Source organism: Rutidosis leptorrhynchoides, chromosome 2 (assembly GCF_046630445.1).
Source record: "Rutidosis leptorrhynchoides isolate AG116_Rl617_1_P2 chromosome 2, CSIRO_AGI_Rlap_v1, whole genome shotgun sequence".
Taxonomy (NCBI): Eukaryota; Viridiplantae; Streptophyta; class Magnoliopsida; order Asterales; family Asteraceae; genus Rutidosis; species Rutidosis leptorrhynchoides.
The window spans coordinates 40866778-40885346 of NC_092334.1; the positions used below are offsets into that span (position 1 = coordinate 40866778).

General features: G+C 36.1%; 2 protein-coding genes across 3 annotated transcripts; one reads left to right on the plus strand and one right to left on the minus strand.

Annotated features, from left to right (window-relative positions):
- The first annotated feature begins 5437 nt into the window (after nucleotides 1-5437).
- On the plus strand, nucleotides 5438-12756 carry LOC139894309 (leucine-rich repeat receptor protein kinase HPCA1-like). Of its 2 annotated transcripts, none has more exons than XR_011774908.1 (18): nucleotides 5438-5474; nucleotides 5557-5628; nucleotides 5716-5790; nucleotides 5869-5940; nucleotides 6552-6713; nucleotides 6786-6860; nucleotides 6976-7047; nucleotides 7130-7201; nucleotides 7288-7356; nucleotides 7448-7522; nucleotides 7617-7688; nucleotides 8028-8162; nucleotides 8248-8732; nucleotides 9244-9411; nucleotides 9490-9626; nucleotides 9705-9924; nucleotides 10016-11411; nucleotides 11522-11661. XR_011774908.1 is itself a non-coding variant. In XM_071877529.1 (18 exons), exons 2-18 carry the CDS (start codon nucleotides 5570-5572, stop codon nucleotides 12302-12304), a joined length of 2661 nt encoding a protein of 886 aa, XP_071733630.1. In that variant the 5' UTR covers nucleotides 5438-5474; nucleotides 5557-5569; the 3' UTR covers nucleotides 12305-12756. The 2 variants fall into 2 exon arrangements, 1 of the variants encoding a protein (XP_071733630.1); XM_071877529.1 differs by lacking the exon at nucleotides 10016-11411 and adding an exon at nucleotides 11828-12756 and having other exon boundaries at nucleotides 11522-11757.
- LOC139894311 (phenylacetaldehyde reductase-like) lies at nucleotides 12373-14848 on the minus strand. Its single transcript, XM_071877530.1, has 3 exons — nucleotides 14274-14848; nucleotides 12947-13296; nucleotides 12373-12845 (listed from the first exon to the last, which is right to left on the minus strand). The coding sequence occupies exons 1-3, from the start codon at nucleotides 14763-14765 to the stop codon at nucleotides 12680-12682; spliced, it is 1008 nt and encodes a 335-aa protein (XP_071733631.1). The 5' UTR covers nucleotides 14766-14848; the 3' UTR covers nucleotides 12373-12679.
- Nucleotides 14849-18569: the final 3721 nt, after the last annotated feature.

Consider the following 18569-nt stretch of genomic DNA (forward strand, 5'->3'; position numbering starts at 1 on the left):
GGGTTTTGAGGTACCCGTTACCTCAGTGGGTTTAATACAATAAGGATGGTTACGGATCGAATGGTCCTGTTCCTTTTTAATAATTAAGGACTTTTTATTATTGTGGTTGTTTTTATTATCTATAGCAAGTTGGAATTTCTCCTTAGTGACCTCTTTTATTTCATTAGCGAAATCCTCCTCCTTACTGATCTCGTCTGATGACGAACTGTCTGAGTCATGTGTAGGAGAATATGATGACGAACTGCGAGAATATGTACCGGTGGTCATGAACCGAAATCTGCCAGGCGTAATCGGCACAACCCGCCCGTCGGTGGTATATCTGGACCAATGTCCATATTTGTTTAGAAATGGATGATCCTCGTTTACTCCAGGGATCATGGGTCCATGCCAACGATACTGTAGCTCCGGAAAACTAAAGCTGGGTGGAGCTGGAACCTCCTCTGGGTTTACCGGGAGTTGAGATTCCCCGGCTAACACAATTTCTTCTTTAATAGGTATTGGAACGCCCTTTTCAGTTGTGGATAGAATAGATTCAGTTTCCGATTCCGAGTCGTACAAAATGATAGGATTAGAAGAAGTCATCTATCACATAATTGAAACAACAATTACGTTAGCATATAAATATATCACATATAATGTTTTTGACCAAATAATAAGCAAAAATCAGTAAAAACAGATATGGTCATAGTCCAGACTCACTAATGCATCCTAACAATTACCAGTTAAACGCACTAATGTAATTTCTGGTTCCCTATGACCTCAAGCTCGGATACCAACTGTAACAACCCATCAAAATCGCTATTGACGCGGCACGTTAATCATTGATTCCACAGTGAGGTTTTGACCTCTATATGATAAGTTTTGATAAAATATTGCATTCATTAAAATAAGTGACTTTCTAAACATAGAAAGTTATAAACATGTGGGCGAATGCTTAGGTATAAGCAAAACCCCGAAATACATAAGTCTTTAATTTACAGGTTGACATCACAGTCCAATTATTTATTACACAATGCAGTTTTATTTTGAATGCAATAAACTTTGTACAAAGCATGAGAGACTCCATGCAGGCAACAAGCACATCACAGCGGAAGCATTCTAAGGACCTGAGAATAAAACATGCTAAAAAGTCAACACGAATGTTGGTGAGTTATAGGTTTAATTGCTCGAGTCATAAACATATATAAAGATAGACCACAAGATTTCATCAAAAGTTTATCAATAGATTCTACCTAACAGAGCACCATGGTAACTAAACTTAACACTATAGTGATAATTACCCCATTCGTTTTAATACACGCAAACCAACGTGTCTTAAACTCAAATAACATACGTCCGTTAAAAGGCTAGCGCTCTAGCTCTGACGGGGATGTCAAGCCCTATGGATCCATATACAATTATTCGCGCCCACCAGTCCATATCCTATGTACTGGCAGCTACTAGTTACCAAAGCTAAGGGATTTTCGGTTTAACTCAGTGTAGAATTTAGTATGTACTTGTGTCTTATTGCGTTTAAAATAAATTGCATGTATTCTCAGCCCAAAAATATTTAAAGTATTTAAAAAGGGAGACTATAACTCACGATTCAATATTGAGACTCAATATTGTAGGCAAATTGCGTAGACGTAATGATGGTAGACGACTGTATGGTTGGCCTTGGATTCAAGAACAATACCCCGAACAATACCCAATATTTCCTTATTTTAAAACGGTTTGAAACCCGAATTAAAAATACCCTCGAATATACTTTATTATTATTAAACTTAAAATTAAAATTATAATTAAAATTATAAATATAAATTTTAAGTACAGAAGAAGAATAAGAATGAATTGAAAAAAAATCGTCGAGTAAAACTGACCTTTTATAGTACTTTTCGATATACTGTAGCTCATGCGATCGCATGAGTTTTCAGTGTTTTTGCCATGCGATCGCATGGCCGCCTTTTCTGTTTTTGTTTGCTAGTTCGTCGACATCAAATAGGGTTTTTACTGTAGCAAATAGTGTTTTACTGTAGCAAATAGTGTTACTGTAGCAAATAGTGTTTTACTGTAGCAAAGTAATTTTTACGGTAGCAAATAGGGTTTTACTGTAGGAAAGTCGTTTTTACTTGTACATATACATATATATATATATATATATATATATATATATATATATATATATATATATATATATATATATATAATTGTTCATGAATCGTCGAGAGTAATCAAAGGTAATTGTATATATGAAACAGTTCTAAAATTTTGAGACTCAATCTAAGAGACTTTGTTTTGCGTGTTAAAATAATAAATCGAATAGAGAATTGGTTAAATAAGTCAAAAATTTTCCGGGTCATCACAGGGTCGAAATGGTTGAAGTGCCATTAGGTTCACCGGGGTTTATAATTCTGGGAACTTTCATTAATTTGTGTGTCATATATGGTACACAAATTATATTAGTTTAAATGTGATCATATTTTATATTTGTAGATTGTAGATGATAGTGTTTACATACATATATGTGCTAAATATGGATATCAATTTTATTAATGCATAGTAATTACCATGTTGCAGCACTCGATAAGTTACTGCAAAAATTTGCTGGAAAATATGCTATTGGAGATGATGTTTTCCTGGTATTGTTTCCTTTCAGTCCGTTTACTTGATGTTAATAAGTGCATATAAAATGCATCTTTTTTTCTTCCATTTGTCATATATTTACATTTTTCAATTATTATAATCTAAGTTGGGTAATATTAATCTTTCTTTAACTAGTTACAACTTGCTTATTGTTATCCTATTACCATTTGCCAATATGACTTGTTTTTAACCTCCAATAGATATAGGTCAACTTGTCATCGGTGTCGAAATCATGACTAAGGTCTTGGAACATTTTTGCTGAATTCATTGCTTTAATTTTGTTTATATTTGCACCTTTCTATAAAGAATTGTGTATTTTGCTAGTTTCGATTTATAAAGTGAATAACAAGTACACTTGATTCGAAATGAATGAATCTAATCATACAGCAGATTCTAAGTCCTTGACTATGTTTTAGAATCCATTAATTAATTTATAAACATATATAAAAATGTTAATAATGTCAAGTCAAATGCTTTGACCGGTAAACTGAGCATTACCAAATGATCAAAATCAAAAGTATAATAAAAACAACGATAGAATAAAAGTGATTTTTTTCCTTCAATTTACAGAGTTATACATTGATGCAAAACATACTGTTTAGTTTAGTTTAGTTGAAAATGATAGATGTGTTGTCAATTTTTGCTGCTAAAAGAATGGCTATCAACTACCAAAGACTATTATGTCCAAACAAAATATTCTTATATTAAGAAGTCAGCAAAAGTGATGTTTGGATTTACCCATGCTCTTGGAGTTTTAGTATTTGTATTGTCTTGCCCATCACTAGTCTTAACCCCTTCCATTGTTGTAGATTTAATCCCAGAAACAACATTATCTTTATCACCACTATTATTATCCTGCGTATTCATTAATGTTACATTGCCACCCAATGTAAATTGGGAGAAATCATCAGGAACAACAATTGACTCTCTAAAACCATCATTCTTAAATAACTTAAAGACCATTTTCAGCAGCAGCCACTAGATTTACATCAACCTCATTATAACTACTATCTTTTGAACTCTTAAAGAATACAACAGGACTAGCAGAAACAGTAGGTTTAGCAACAGCAATTGTTTCACCAATAGATTTAGCAATAATATCATCGTTACTAACTACAATATCATCAATAGAATGATCAGTTACAGCAGAATTCTTACCATACCCACCTTTTTTCCTGTTACCCTTGCGTTTTTTAATTACTTCAGGGAGAATTTTTTCATTAGCAGGAATAGAAGAATCACCGGCATAAGGAACAAATTGAGCACTCTTCTTTTCTTTAGACGGACCATCCCCAACATCAATCAGATGGTTCACTTTACCCTTCCTCTTTCTAGAACTATAGGTTTTCAGAACCATCCCCTCCGAATCACGATTATCCTTCCCAGGTTGGTCAATTGGCACATCTCCCTCGTTTTTATTTGGCTGATCAACTTCATCTACCATCAGATTGGAACGTACGACATCATCCATAATCTGAGATGAACGATCCCCATCAGAATCAGATGAAGACACTTCTCCACTTTTAGAAGCCGCATCCGCTGTTCCACGACTAACCGATCGGTTTCGCAAAACCCTAGTAGCAGTCGCCGTTATATCTTGGTGCTTTTTCTTCTTCTTGGACACCATGATACACGATTACTCGGTGAAATTCGAGAGATCGCAACCTGAATTGAGTGTTGTGAAGTTGAAACCCTGAATCGATGATAATTTTCCGCCGATGATAATTTCCCTCTGTCTATTTCGGTCTCTCCTCAGACTCCGACACACGTTTGCTTAATTACTGTTCACAATTCGTCAGTGGAGCTGAGAAATGAGAAACTCACAACTCTGCGAATCCAGATCGATCGATCTCCTATAGATGCGGATTGAAGACGAAGATCGTGGATCTTTGATCTTTGAAGAAGAAGAAAATACAAGTCGCTCTTTCTCACTCCTATTCCAAATGTTCTCTAAAGCTTAATTCAGGAAGTAAGCAAGTAACAACAAAATATTCTTATATTAATCTTAATATTATACTTTACAAAACCCTGTACAAAAAAAATAAATAATAATAAATAAATAAAATACTTATTCTCAAACAACCCACCTAAAATAATAATACTTGCAGGTTTGACACATTCTTATTCTCCAAAGTCCAAACCCTCAACACACTCCAATGTGACACATTATCTTATTTAACTAAACAAAATCAACTGTCAATAAAAAAATATTTAAAACTGTACACAACTCTTAGTTTAAGGTACCAGAGTGAGAGCAAGATAAACTATAGTTGACCTTGCATGTCTTCCCACAATAATTTTCCTACGCTCTTATTCCACTTAAAATATTAATCCATCAATTTATGCCTTTTCAAGACATTGTACTCCTATATTGTATAATTGTTGTAAATGAAGTCAATGGTTGGTATAAAACTTGCTATCAATATGCCTTAACTGATTTGTGTGTTTCAGTTTTCTTGCCACTTTGAATCTGCATTACTTTTAAGAAATGAGTTCAAGAGTTGTTAAACTTTTTGTAATATCGTTCTTATTCATACAAATTTCTAAAACAACTCAGAATACAGATTGTAAGTTCAGTTTTTTTTTTTTTTTCTCCTTTTAGTTTTGTTTCATCTGCTTATTTGATATGATGAATGCATAAAGTTTGCTACTTGATCTTTCTTTTTGTTTTATTCGATATTGTTTTTGTATGCCATCACAAAATAGTCTAAATAATGTTTGTATGGTGTAGTTACTATTCTGACAATTCTAAAGGCTGCTTGGGAGAACCCAACACTCAACTGGGATGGCTCGGACCCGTGTAGTGGTGGTTGGATCGGCATCAGCTGCACCAACTCTCGTGTGACTTCCATGTGAGTCCGGTTTTCACCATTAGTCAACACTAAAAGTCTCATTATTCTCTATTTACCATCATTTTTTTTTTTTATTTCTCAGAAAATTAGTAAGCATGGGGCTAAAAGGTGAACTCCCTGGAGATATTGGACAGCTAACTGAATTGCAGATTCTGTACGTTTTTCCATTCTCCGGTAGTATATGACGCTTTGGTAATATTGGTCTTTTGTCGGCAAATCTTACGCTTGGTCCTTTGTGCAGGGATCTATCTTACAATACAGGTTTGACGGGATCACTCAGTCCGGGAATTGGAAGTTTGACAAAATTAACAAACCTGTAGGTTATTATACTATGAGAACACATAGCTTTGGTCTTATTCCCAACACCTAACTAACTATTCATGTTGTTCTTCAGAGCCCTTGTAGGTTGCGGATTCTCCGGTCAAATTCCCAGCACCATCGGAAATCTACAGAGACTTTACTCCCTGTAAGAAACTCACGATCCCCTACCAACTATTTTAGGTATATAAATCCCACAGAAAGTGCTGTAGAACTGGGATTACTCAGAAAATCGGTCAAAACTCGGCCAGATTTTGGGCCAAACTCGGGATTACTCGGAAAATCAATCAAAATTGGCCAAACTCGGCCAATTCGGCAAAAACTCCGGATTACTCGGAAAATCAGTCAAAACTCTGGATTACTCGGAAAATCATTCAAATTGGTCAAAACTTGGTCAAAATCAGCCAAAGTCAAACTTGGTCAACATCCGAGTACTCCCCGAGTTGTCGAGGACTCCCTAAAAAGTATCGACCGATTATTCCCCGGGTAGCAATTTTTGCAACCCCGCCCACATTAGCTATGTACGTGAGAGAGATGATGGTTTCATATGCAATGATTATGCTTAGCATACATAACGCGGTTGGGTCTACAAGTACAACAACAGATGGCATATGAAAACATACATATGTTAGGAAACTGATAATCTTCACCTTAATTATATAAGCTACTTGACTAACAAAATGTTATTTTGACTCTTTCAACTCTATGCGGGTTGTGTGTTAGATCGCATCGTCAACTCTCTTTTTTTTTATTGCACAGGTCACTGAACTCCAATAGTTTCGGTGGATCCATTCCAGCTTCCATTGGTAATCTAAAGAATCTTTATTGGCTAGATCTCTCTGCAAACGATCTAAGTGGGAGTATACCAGTTTCTAATGGGACAACACCGGGCCTTGATCTGCTAACAAACGCCAAACACTTGTATGTTAACCCATTATCTACCTTAAATCTGCTCAATTTAACGAAACTCACCTTTTGTTTCATTCATTTCAGTCACTTCGGAGACAACCAGCTTTCAGGTGAAATTCTGTCAGGGCTCTTCCATTCTGAGATGACTCTTTATCATCTGTATGTTTCAGCCGAATAATTATATTTGTTTTTCTTTTAATTTTAATCAGAAAGAATCAGAAAGTAAGGTTAGTGAAACAAAAGCCCTTAATGGAAAATAACTTTTACTGATCAGGTTATTTGAGAACAACAAGTTTACGGGTGCCATTCCGTCAACACTTGGACTCGTGGTGTCCTTGGAGATCGTGTAAGTATATCTCTACTTACCCAAATATTTTCTTTAAAAAAGTTTTGACATTTATTACCTGAATGTGTTGTTATGGCATCAGGCGACTTGATAGAAACCATTTGACTGAACAAGTTCCTTCAAACATCAACAGACTTACCAATCTGACCGACTTGTAAGCATCCGCAACTTTAAACACTTAGTTTGTTTCTTGTACTAAATATAACAAGATATATGATTTTCCATATAATTATTTTGTAGGTCGCTGTCAAACAACAGATTAACCGGCCCTATACCAGATCTCACAGGCTTGAACTTACTTAATTCTGTGTAAGTAACTAGCAACACATTATAGAACCTGTTGTGTTGTTCGTTTGAATAATGACATCAAGAAAATTCTAATGTTATTTCAATTATCCAGGGACTTGAGCAATAATAGTTTCGATCAGTCCAGTGTTCCATCATGGTTTTCAAGTCTGCAATCGTTGATGACTCTATAAGAAAATTGTTACAAATCTTTAGCATCGTAATGTGAGCCCGAGGACCTTAATTTGTTAAAATATTATTATCTCGGGTTGTTATTATGGCAGTAAGATGCAGGATACAAAGCTTGTAGGAGAACTCCCTGCTGCCTTCTTCAGTTTTCCTCAGTTACAGAATGTGTAAGTTTATTAGTTACGATTTTTCTAACGACCCGGCCTGACTTTCGTTAACATGCATTAATATAATAATATGTTGTACCTAGCAGTTAATATTGACTTTTTATTGGCGGTTACTGAAATGTACAAGTTTTATATATATATATATATATATATATATATATATATATATATATATATATATATATATATATATATATATATATATATATTCACGTTAACGACATTACTTAGGGTTGTATTAGAAAAATCCTAATAGTTAATTAATATGCTGAAATTGAAATAAAACTATAAATTCTATACTTGCTAAGATCTGTTCATTTGCAATGGTTCTTTTGGCAGTGATTTAAGCAATAACCTGATAAATGGCACCTTGGATATTAGCTCGAGTCCTAGCAAGCAACTTGAACTTGTTGATCTTCGGTCAAACCTAATTACAAACTTCACCCAGCAAAACGACTATACTTTTGATTTAATGTAAGTTTTCGAACCATTATGATTTTTTTAAGTCGTTTATTTATTTTCAAATATTATGCTAAAACACATTATATTTCCATTACAGACTGGTTGATAATACCATATGCTATGAAACCGGGGCGACATACAAATTTTGCTCTCTTCCGCTGAATACTAGTGCAACATTTTCGACTGCATATAACAACTGTCAGCCACCTTCGTGTGGTTCAGACTTTGTTCCGAGTCAAAACTGTCAATGTGCGTATCCATTGAAGGGGATTTTTATATTCAAAGTTCCTTCGTTCTCTACACTTGATAACGTGACTCTCTACAATACGTTTCGCGAATCGTTAATTGCAGCATATCAGACTGCGAAACTCCCAGTAGATTCAGTTATGGTATCGAATCCTAGTAAAAATCTGGAAGATTATCTTGTGATCGATGTGGCGATTTTTCCATCTGGCGAACCGAGTTTCAATAGGACCGGGATTATTGGAGTTTCGTTTATGCTTAGTAATCAAACATATAATCCGCCAGATGGTTTCAATACCTACACCTTTATTCCTATAAACTACAATGGTTTTTCACTAGGTAATGTCTCTACTATTCAAAACTCGGAATTACTCGTTGACTACTCGGTTTTTGCAACTCGGGGAGTACTCGGTCAAACTCCGAATTACTAGAAAAATCGGTCGAGATTCGACCACAACTCGGGATTACTCGGAAAATCGGTCAAAGTTCAGCCAAAACTCGGGATTACTCGGAAAATCAGTCAAAATCAGTCAAAGTCAAACATGGTCAACATGTACTCCCCGAGTTGCCGAGTAAATGTCCCGACCAAGTACTGCCCGAGTAGCGGTTTTTGCAACCTTGGTCTTATGGATCATATATATACAAAATGGTACTCATTTTGGCCAAAAATCGAAGTCCACTAGAGATTCAATTTGCGTGTGCGTATGAAAATGTGTTTGGGTAATATGGAAACTTGATAATTCACTTTTTGAAGTGAACATTCTTTTTAAGACAGACGAAATAGCTGGGTGGACACTTGAGTTTGGAAAATTTAGTGACGCTTTTGAAATCGTTAATTGTCATTCGACAGAAGTACCAGTGACTGGAGGCACCAGTCACAATACGTCTAACATGGGAATCATTCTGGGTTCAGCTATTGGCGGTTGTGTGCTTGTGGGCTTATTAGTAGTTGCAGGATTGTATGCTTATCGTCAGAAAAAACGAGCCAGAAGAGCCACCCAACAGAGTCAACCTTTCGGTAAGTATGACCGTCTTTTACTGAATAAAAGCGTAATATCGTCGTCTGACAGTATTAGGATAATGATGATACTTGCAGCACAATGGGACGCAACCAGTGGAAGTGGTGGTGTTCCTCAGCTGAAAGGAGCAAGATCCTTCACTTTTGAAGAACTTAGAAAATGCACTAATAATTTTTCGGAGATTAATGCCGTAGGAAGAGGCGGATACGGGATGGTTAGTTCTTATTTGTAAACTAGTATGTGTGTTCTACATTGAATTTGACCTCGTTTATGATGAAAGTATATTGTGTAGGTATATAAAGCAAGTCTTCCAAATGGGCAGCTAATTGCCATCAAAAGAGCTGAACAAGGGTCCACACAGGGTGGTCTCGAGTTTAAGACTGAGATCGAGCTTCTTTCAAGAGTTCATCACAAAAATGTCGTTGGACTTATCGGCTTTTGTTTTGATCAGGGTGAACAAATGCTAGTTTATGAGTATATTGTCAACGGTACACTCAAAGATAGTCTCTCAGGTAATGAATATGAATTATCGTGTCAACCAAATACTAAGTCATTGTATGCACGTGTGTTTTCTTGGTGAAGAAGATGAATTCTTGGTGACAGAAACTCTGTAAGAAGATAAAAAGATTAATTTATTTCTTTCCTGTTGAAGAAGAAGGATTCTTGGTGATAGATTCTCCGTGGAAGATTACTTGATGGATTTGGATCGCACTTTGATATTTAAGCCCTCTAAACATCTCTAATGAAAAGAAATCTGCATATATCATATGATATTGTTTTGACCGGTCTTCAACTTGTAAATATCAAAGTGCCATCCAAATCAATCAAGTACGAAAAACAAAGACTTACCGGACACTGCCAGAGTTGGATGAGAATATATTGACGAATCATGCATATCCTCATACACATCCTCAAGTATAGGAATATCTTCTTTCTTGATTCGATTTTCATTGATCGAATCTTTGATATTAACATAAAAAAGTATATGATCAACGGTCCCATGAACTGCACCATTCCTGTATAGCCAAACATATCCTTTCACCAACAGTTAGAAGATGCACTACAACCTTATTTTGAAAAAGCACCCAAAACTTATTTTCAGAATCGTAAATCATCAGACGTATTAAACTGTATTAAACTAATCCCTGAGTACATGCAAAAACAAACAACTTTGTAATAAGGAGATTTTGGTGGATTAAAATCCAAACTCATGGCGCAAGTTTTCTGTCAAACCAATACCAATAGAGATAATCCTTTGGACGTAATCTTACAAAGTGGACACCGAGTTATTGTGTACAATCCAGCCATTATTGATTGAAGTGCCATTCCAAGATATGATAATGATGATCATGATCATTATCGGTTTGACAAAAAACTCTTATGCCATGACTTTGGTTCTTCAATCCACTAGAATCTCGTTATTACAAAGTTGTCTGTTTTCGCATGTATTCAGGGACTAGTTTTGGACGTCTGAGATTTACGATTATGAAAATTAGCATTGGGTGTCTTTTCGCAGTAAGGTTGTAGTGCCTGTTCTAACCGGCCGTGAAAAGGATCTGTTGTCTAGGTTTCACTGAAAATGTGCAGTTTATTGGGTCGTTTGTCATGTACTTTTTTATGTTAAGATCAAGGATTTAATCAATGGGAACTGAATCAAGAAAGACGGTATTCCTCTAGCTGAGGATATACATGATCCATCAATATATTGTTATCTGACTCTGGCTGTATCTGATGAGGCTTTGTTTTTCGTATTTGATGGATTTAGATTGCACTTTGATATCTCCGAGTTGAAGCCAGCCTCGTCAAAAAAAAAAAAAAAAAAAAAAAAAAAAAAAAAAAAAATCATATTAGAGATGCAGATATCTTTTCATCAGAGATGTTTGGAGGGCGTAGTTATCAAAGTGTGATCCAAATCCATCAAGTATTCCAACAAAAATTCGTCGGACTTATCGGCTTTTGTTTTGATCAGGGTGAACAAATACTTATGAGTCATATCCACGTGTGTTCTCTTTTACTAAACTCTACCTATTACTAAAATCTGATATGTATGCATATTTATTCCGGTTTTAGGTATTGAAGTCATTATTAAAAAAGCACCTGTAAATGCAGGGAGGTCAGGCATTCGAATGGATTGGAAACGGAGGTTAAAAGTAGCACTTGGGGCAGCAAAAGGGTTGCAGTATTTACATGATCTTGCTGATCCTCCTATCATACATAGAGATGTTAAAACCAACAATATTTTACTCGACCAACGATTAGTTGCAAAAGTTGCAGATTTCGGTCTATCAAAACCAATGACTGACGCTAATCGAACACACATTACCACCCAAGTCAAAGGGACAATGGTTAGTAATACTGTAATATACATATCATACCTACGGAATCAGAGACCGTAACTTTTATTGGTTTATGCAGGGATACTTGGATCCTGAGTATTACATGACTCAACAGCTAACCGAAAAAAGTGACGTTTATAGTTTTGGAGTTGTGATGTTGGAGCTAATAACTGCAAGAAACCCAATCGAGAAAGGAAAGTACATCGTAAGGGAAGTGAAACAAGCAATGGACAAGACTAAAGAGCTATATGACCTACACGAACTCCTTGACCCGACCATGGGTTTGACTAGTCAACTCAAAGGTTTGGAGAGATTTGTGGATTTGTCATTAAGTTGTGTTGAAGAGACAGGTGATAAAAGACCAGCAATGAGTGACGTAGTTAAAGAACTTGAAAGCATTACCGCATTGGTCGGGCTTAAAATTGGCTCTGAAACATCGTCATCAACTTCAGCAAGTTACCAAGGCACCGGACAAGACTTTAGCCATCCTTATAGCAATGACAGCCTTTTCGCCTTTAGTGGCGGATTTCTGCCCCCGAAGTTGCAGCCAAAGTAAGATTCTTGTTTTTTTGCACCGAGGTAAAATGTAAACTGTAAACTATAAACGTGTGTATTTGTATCTATTATATTTCTTTGTAGATTATAGACATCTAGGTATAGCAACAATACATAATATCTGAATACTACTATAGAAAACCGTTTGTAAGTACATGTTTGGGATTTTTCTAACAAACAGCCCTAAGCATCATTAACGTGCTTAAAAACCTTGTACTGGTGGTTATTGACTATAAAGGGTCGGTTATTGAATTGTACAAGAATTCTAATCACATTAATGACAGCACTTAAGGTTCACGTTAGGAAAAATCATTTTATTAATGTAAACACGGTTTGAGACACCTGAAATGTCTGGTTTGTTACTAGAAACAGTAAACTAGACTAACTTAGACGATTTGCAGGTCAAAAAGCCTTTAGATTTGAGACTCTCGACAGTCTCCCGAACTGCATCATCCACAGACGTAAAAACCATTCCCATATCAATCAACTTCTTTGCAGCATCTTCACAACTCACCATACCCACCTGTGTCTCCCCTTCAAATCTGTACACAAAACACCGAATCAACGAATCAATCAGTCCATTATTAAACCATCACTTCAAAAATCAACACGCAGACACACACTCGATCTTAGTGTAACTCACCTATGAACGTTAAACTCAGGGAAAAGGGTTGAAACCCTGTGAGCAAATTCACCATATTGATATATACCATTTGTGCACAAGTATCTACCAGACACACTAGACGTCTCGAAAAGAAGAACTTGCGACTTTGCAACATCTTTTACATGTACCGCGCCTAACCAGTGGTATTCTTGTGTGTCTTTGGAACCTTGCAGCAGCTGTTGTAATACTGCACAGCTCGCGTTCAATGTCGGCTGCAAAATTGGGCCAAGGCATGTTGATGGTAGAATCGTTACAATGTCTAATCCGTTACTTTCTGCAAATTCCCAGGCTGCTTTCTCAGCTAGTGTTTTTGACACTGGGTACCATTTCTGTTATAAAACCAAACCAATTCATATGTTACCATGGGAAAAAACACTTGAATAGCATATTTTTAGAAAGTCATTAACTAAATAAGCCGATCTGGTATCCAAATTTTTTCCCACAAATATCCAGAATTACACAAATCCATCTTGTATTCTTGTGAGATACCTTTTTTCACCAACTTGAACATTTTATGTAAAATTTGACTTATTCTTGTGAACATTTGTTTTTTAAATTTTGATTTTTAGAGGAAATTCGTTCATTTTATTGCAACGTATTGACTTTTTGACCTTTTTTCCTTTTTCTTGCAATATATTGACTTTTTGACTTTTTTTTCCTTTCAATGTATTAACTTTTTGATTTTTTTCTTCTTTCACTGTATTGACTTTTTTGAACTTTTTCTTTTACTTGTAGACTTTTTTTCCCATTTGGTTTTTAGAAGATAAGACATGGATAACGTTAACTATGACGTGGAGTGGATAAGTTATGACGCTGACATGACAATAATGGGGAAGGGGGAGTTGTAATGGGGGCGTTTGTAGGAAAATTTGTGGATGATGTGGTAAAATTTGATTAGTATTTGAGGTGTAAATTATTAAAAGTTGGCGAGATAAAATAACTGCAACCAATCACAGTCTACCACCTCACCTCACTTCTCTCTTCTTCCTTCGTTTCTGTTTCACCTATGCCCAAAAAAAAAAAAATTTATAAACGCTGCATTACAAGCGTTTGTGGGCGTTAGTGAGTGCCATGTTTGAGGTATTTGAGGAAGAAACGCTGCGTTGTTCCTAGTCCAAGGGGATGTATGCTTTAAACGAGTACACTACCATCAATTTAACATCATGGTTGATCTTGAAGAGTTAGAACAAATACAGAAGTTTATCATCGATTCACCACTATATAAGCTTTTTTTATTTGTTAATTTTGTTAAATGACCCATCAAATATAAAAAAAAATTAATAATAATAATAAATAATAGATAAACCTGGCGAGACTTGCAGTAGTCAACATCTGTCCACGATGATTCATCCATAACCTTAAATTCAGGCCACCTAGGGTTCGGCACCATCGCCGATATCGAAGACGTGATCACAACACGTCGAACACCAAATCTCTTAGCTGCTTTCAACACATTCAACGTACCATTCACAGCAGGTTCCACCAGCTCCGTGTACGGGTCAGTTGGATCATCGAGACTACACGGGGACGCAACATGAAACACGCCCGAACATCCTTCGATGGCTTTCGAGATGGCACGTGCGTCGAGCAGATCGGCCTCGTGGATTAGTATAGTTGCGCGAGAAGCTTTAGGGAGTGAGAGAAGATGGGAGGAGGATGAGCCTGGATAGATTGAAGCGTGGATGGTGGTGTAGCCGTGGTCTAATAGGGTTTGGACTAGCCATGAGCCTATGAAACCGTTGGCTCCGGTGACACAAACTGGGTCGGGTTTGGTAACAGATGGGTGTGTAGATGACATTGGTTCATTTGATTAGTTACTACAACAACTACTCCTAAAATTAAGTTGAAAAAGGATGTACTAAAACTGGATGGCAATCTGTCCTTGATTCGGATCACTTTTTTATTAGAAAAAGATTGCACTAACTGAATTCGTTATAAAATAGTACGGACTAATAAATAAATTATTACTCCATTGGACGGTTCGCAATCATGACGCATTCCTCAATATTTCCGCGCCACATCAGCTTTCTCTTTCCACATTACTCATCACTTTTTCCCATAACACACAATTGCCAACCACGACATATTTTCCTCCCCCATCACATACTCCACAAAATTAATTAAATAAATTAAGTTACAAATGTATGAACTATGAGTACAAGTGAAAACAACACTTCTCTCTTTCACGCGTCCTCATTTATGCTTATACATGACAAATTCCAGGGCGAGAGAGGTGAAGTCAAGTGAGGGCTAGGTGAGGGCTTGACATTGCCAATGGCGCCCTCGCATGACATGGTTGATGACACTCCCCAGCACTTGCCGCTGGGAGTGGTCTTACAGCACAATTTTTCTTTTTGTTAAGACGAAAGGAATTAGTCTTTTGATCGAAATCTGAAAACACGAAAAAAGATAAAATCGAAACAAATTGTAAGGCTTGAAAACAGTAAATAGACCCAACTAACTGAGCCGCAACGAACTAAAACCGAGTTTACTAACCATATACGTGATGACCCGGAAAATTTTGACTAATTTAAACCAATTCTCTATATGATTTAATATTATGTAAATATACATATATATATATATATATATATATATATATATATACAAGTAAAAATGACTTTGCTACAGCAAAAATGACTTTGCTATAGCAAAAATGACTTTGCTACAGTAAAACACTATTTGCTACAGTGAAACCGTATTTTGCTACAGTGATACAGTGAAAACGACTTTGCTACAGTGATTTGCTACAGTAAAACACTATTTGCTACAGTAACACTATTGCTACAGTAACTATTTGATGTCGGCGAACTAGCAAACAAAAACGGAAAAGGCGGCCATGCGATCGCATGGCAAAAACACTGAAAACTCATGCGATCGCATGAGCTACAGTAAATCGAAAAGTACTATAAAAGGTCAGTTTTGCTCGACGAATTTTTCATAATCATTCTTCTGTAATTTATTTATAATTATATTATAATTATAATTTTAAATTTAAGTTTAATAATAATAAAGTATATTCGAGGGTGTTTTAATTCGGGTTTCAAACCGCTTTAAGCTAAGGAAATATTGGGTATTATTCGGGGTATTGTTCTTGAATCCAAGGCCAACCATACAGTCGTCTACCATCATTACGTCTACGCAATTTGCCTACAATATTGAATCGCAATATTGAACTGTGAGTTATAGTCTCCCTTTTTAAATACTTTAAATATTTTTGGGCTGAGAATACATGCAATTTATTTTAAACGCGATAAGACACAAGTACATACTAAATTCTACACTGAGTTAAACCGAAAATTCCTTAGCTTTGGTAACTAGTAGCTGCCAGTACATAGGATATGGACTGGTGGGCCGAATAATTGTATATGGATCCATAGGGCTTGACATCCCCGTCCGAGCTAGAGCGCTAGCCTTTTAACGGACGTATGTTATTTGAGTTTAAGACACGTTGGTTTGCGTGTATTAAAATGAATGGGGTAATTATCACTATAGCGTTAAGTTTAGTTACCAGGGTGCTCTATTACGTAGAATCTATTGATAAACTTTTGATGAAATCTTGTGGTCTATCTTTATATATGTTTATGACTCGAGCAATTAAACCTATAACTCACCAACATTCGTGTTGACTTTTTAGCATGTTTTATTCTCAGGTCCTTAGAATGCTTCCGCTGTGATGTGCTTGTTGCCTGCATGGAGTCTCTCATGCTTTGTACAAAGTTTATTGCATTCAAAATAAAACTGCGTTGTGTAATAAATAATTGGACTGTGATGTCAACCTGTAAATTAAAGACTTATGTATTTCGGGGTTTTGCTTATACCTAAGCACTCACCTACATGTTTATAACTTTCTATGTTTAGAAAGTCACTTATTTTAATGAATGCAATATTTTATTAAAACGTATCATATAGAGGTCAAAACCTCACTGTGGAATCAATGATTAACGTGCCGCGTCAATAGCGATTTTGACGGGTCGTTACAGTTGGTATCCGAGCTTGAGGTCATAGGGAACCAGAAATTACATTAGTGTGTTTAACTGGTAATTGTTAGGATGCATTAGTGAGTCTGGACTATGACCATATCTGTTTTTACTGATTTTTGCTTATCATTTGGTCAAAAACATTATATGTGATATATTTATATGCTAACGTAATTGTTGTTTCAATTATGTGATAGATGACTTCTTCTAATCCTATCATTTTGTACGACTCGGAATCGGACACTGAATCTATTATATCCACAACTGAAAAGGGCGTTCCAATACCTATTAAAGAAGAAATTGTGTAAGCCGGGGAATCTCAACTCCCGGTAAACCCAGAGAAGGTTCCAGCTCCACCCAACTCTAGTTTTCCGGAGCCACAGTATCGTTGGCATGGACCCATGATCCCTGGAGTAAACGAGGATCGTCCATTTCTAAACGAATATGGACATTGGTCCAGATATACCGCCGACGGGCGGGTTGTGCCGATTACGCCTGGCAGATTTCGGTTCATGACCACCGGTACATATTCTCGCAGTTCGTCATCATATTCTCCTACACATGACTCAGACAGTTCGTCATCAGACGAAATCAGTAAGGAGGGGGATTTCGCTAATGAAATAAAAGAGGTCACTAAGGAGAAATTCCAACTTGCTATAGATAATAAAAACAACCACAATAATAAAAAGTCCTTAATTATTAAAAAGGAACAGGACCATTTGATCCATAACCACCCTTATTGTATTAAAACCACTGAGGCAACGGGTACCTCAAAACCCCAACCAAAAATTAAATACACTGCCAGAATGTCTGTCGGACCATGTGCACACAAATAATTGGCAGAGATAACCAAATGGGAAGAAGTTTCTGATAGTTCTGAATAAACGACCTCGCAACCATAAATCTTCCATGCGCTATTCTATTGCTTATGTGTGCTACTCTATCTTGTTATGTAGAATAATCATATGTAAAATATCGGTATTGTATGGTATTGTATTATTTTGGTTTATTAATAATAAATACATGGAATGATTATTTGTATTATTACTACTTCTTGTTATTATTATTACATAATAACGTAATAACTCGCTATAATTTTTCATAGTGGAATATTATTAGGATTTTAGTAGTTAATTCCTTGAACTAGCTATTATGTATGAACTTAACGGGTAGGTAATACCCTAGAAATAATTATAAAATGCTAATAAGAAGAAAAGGTTTTTATAATAATCGGTTCATATTATTAATATGCTACGATTAACTATTGACAACTCATTTTACCTATAATATTCTATATGATTAAATTATATATGTTGTGTTTATTGAAGAAACATGTCTCAAATGTCGGATGCTGAGTTTGAGCAACTAGTCGAGAAACGTGTGAATGAAAGAATTGCTGCAGCCGAGGCAGCAAAAGCAACAGCCGAAGCAGCAGCCAAAGCAGCAGCCGTAAACACAAACTCACGAAACGGATGCTCATACAAAACTTTTCAAGGATGCAAACCACAGACGTTTAGTGGAACCGAGGGACCAGTCGGTCTAACCCGATGGTTTGAAAAGATGGAGTCCGTTTTCAAAATCAGTAATTGTGCGAACGGAGACAAGTCAAAGTATGCTTCGTG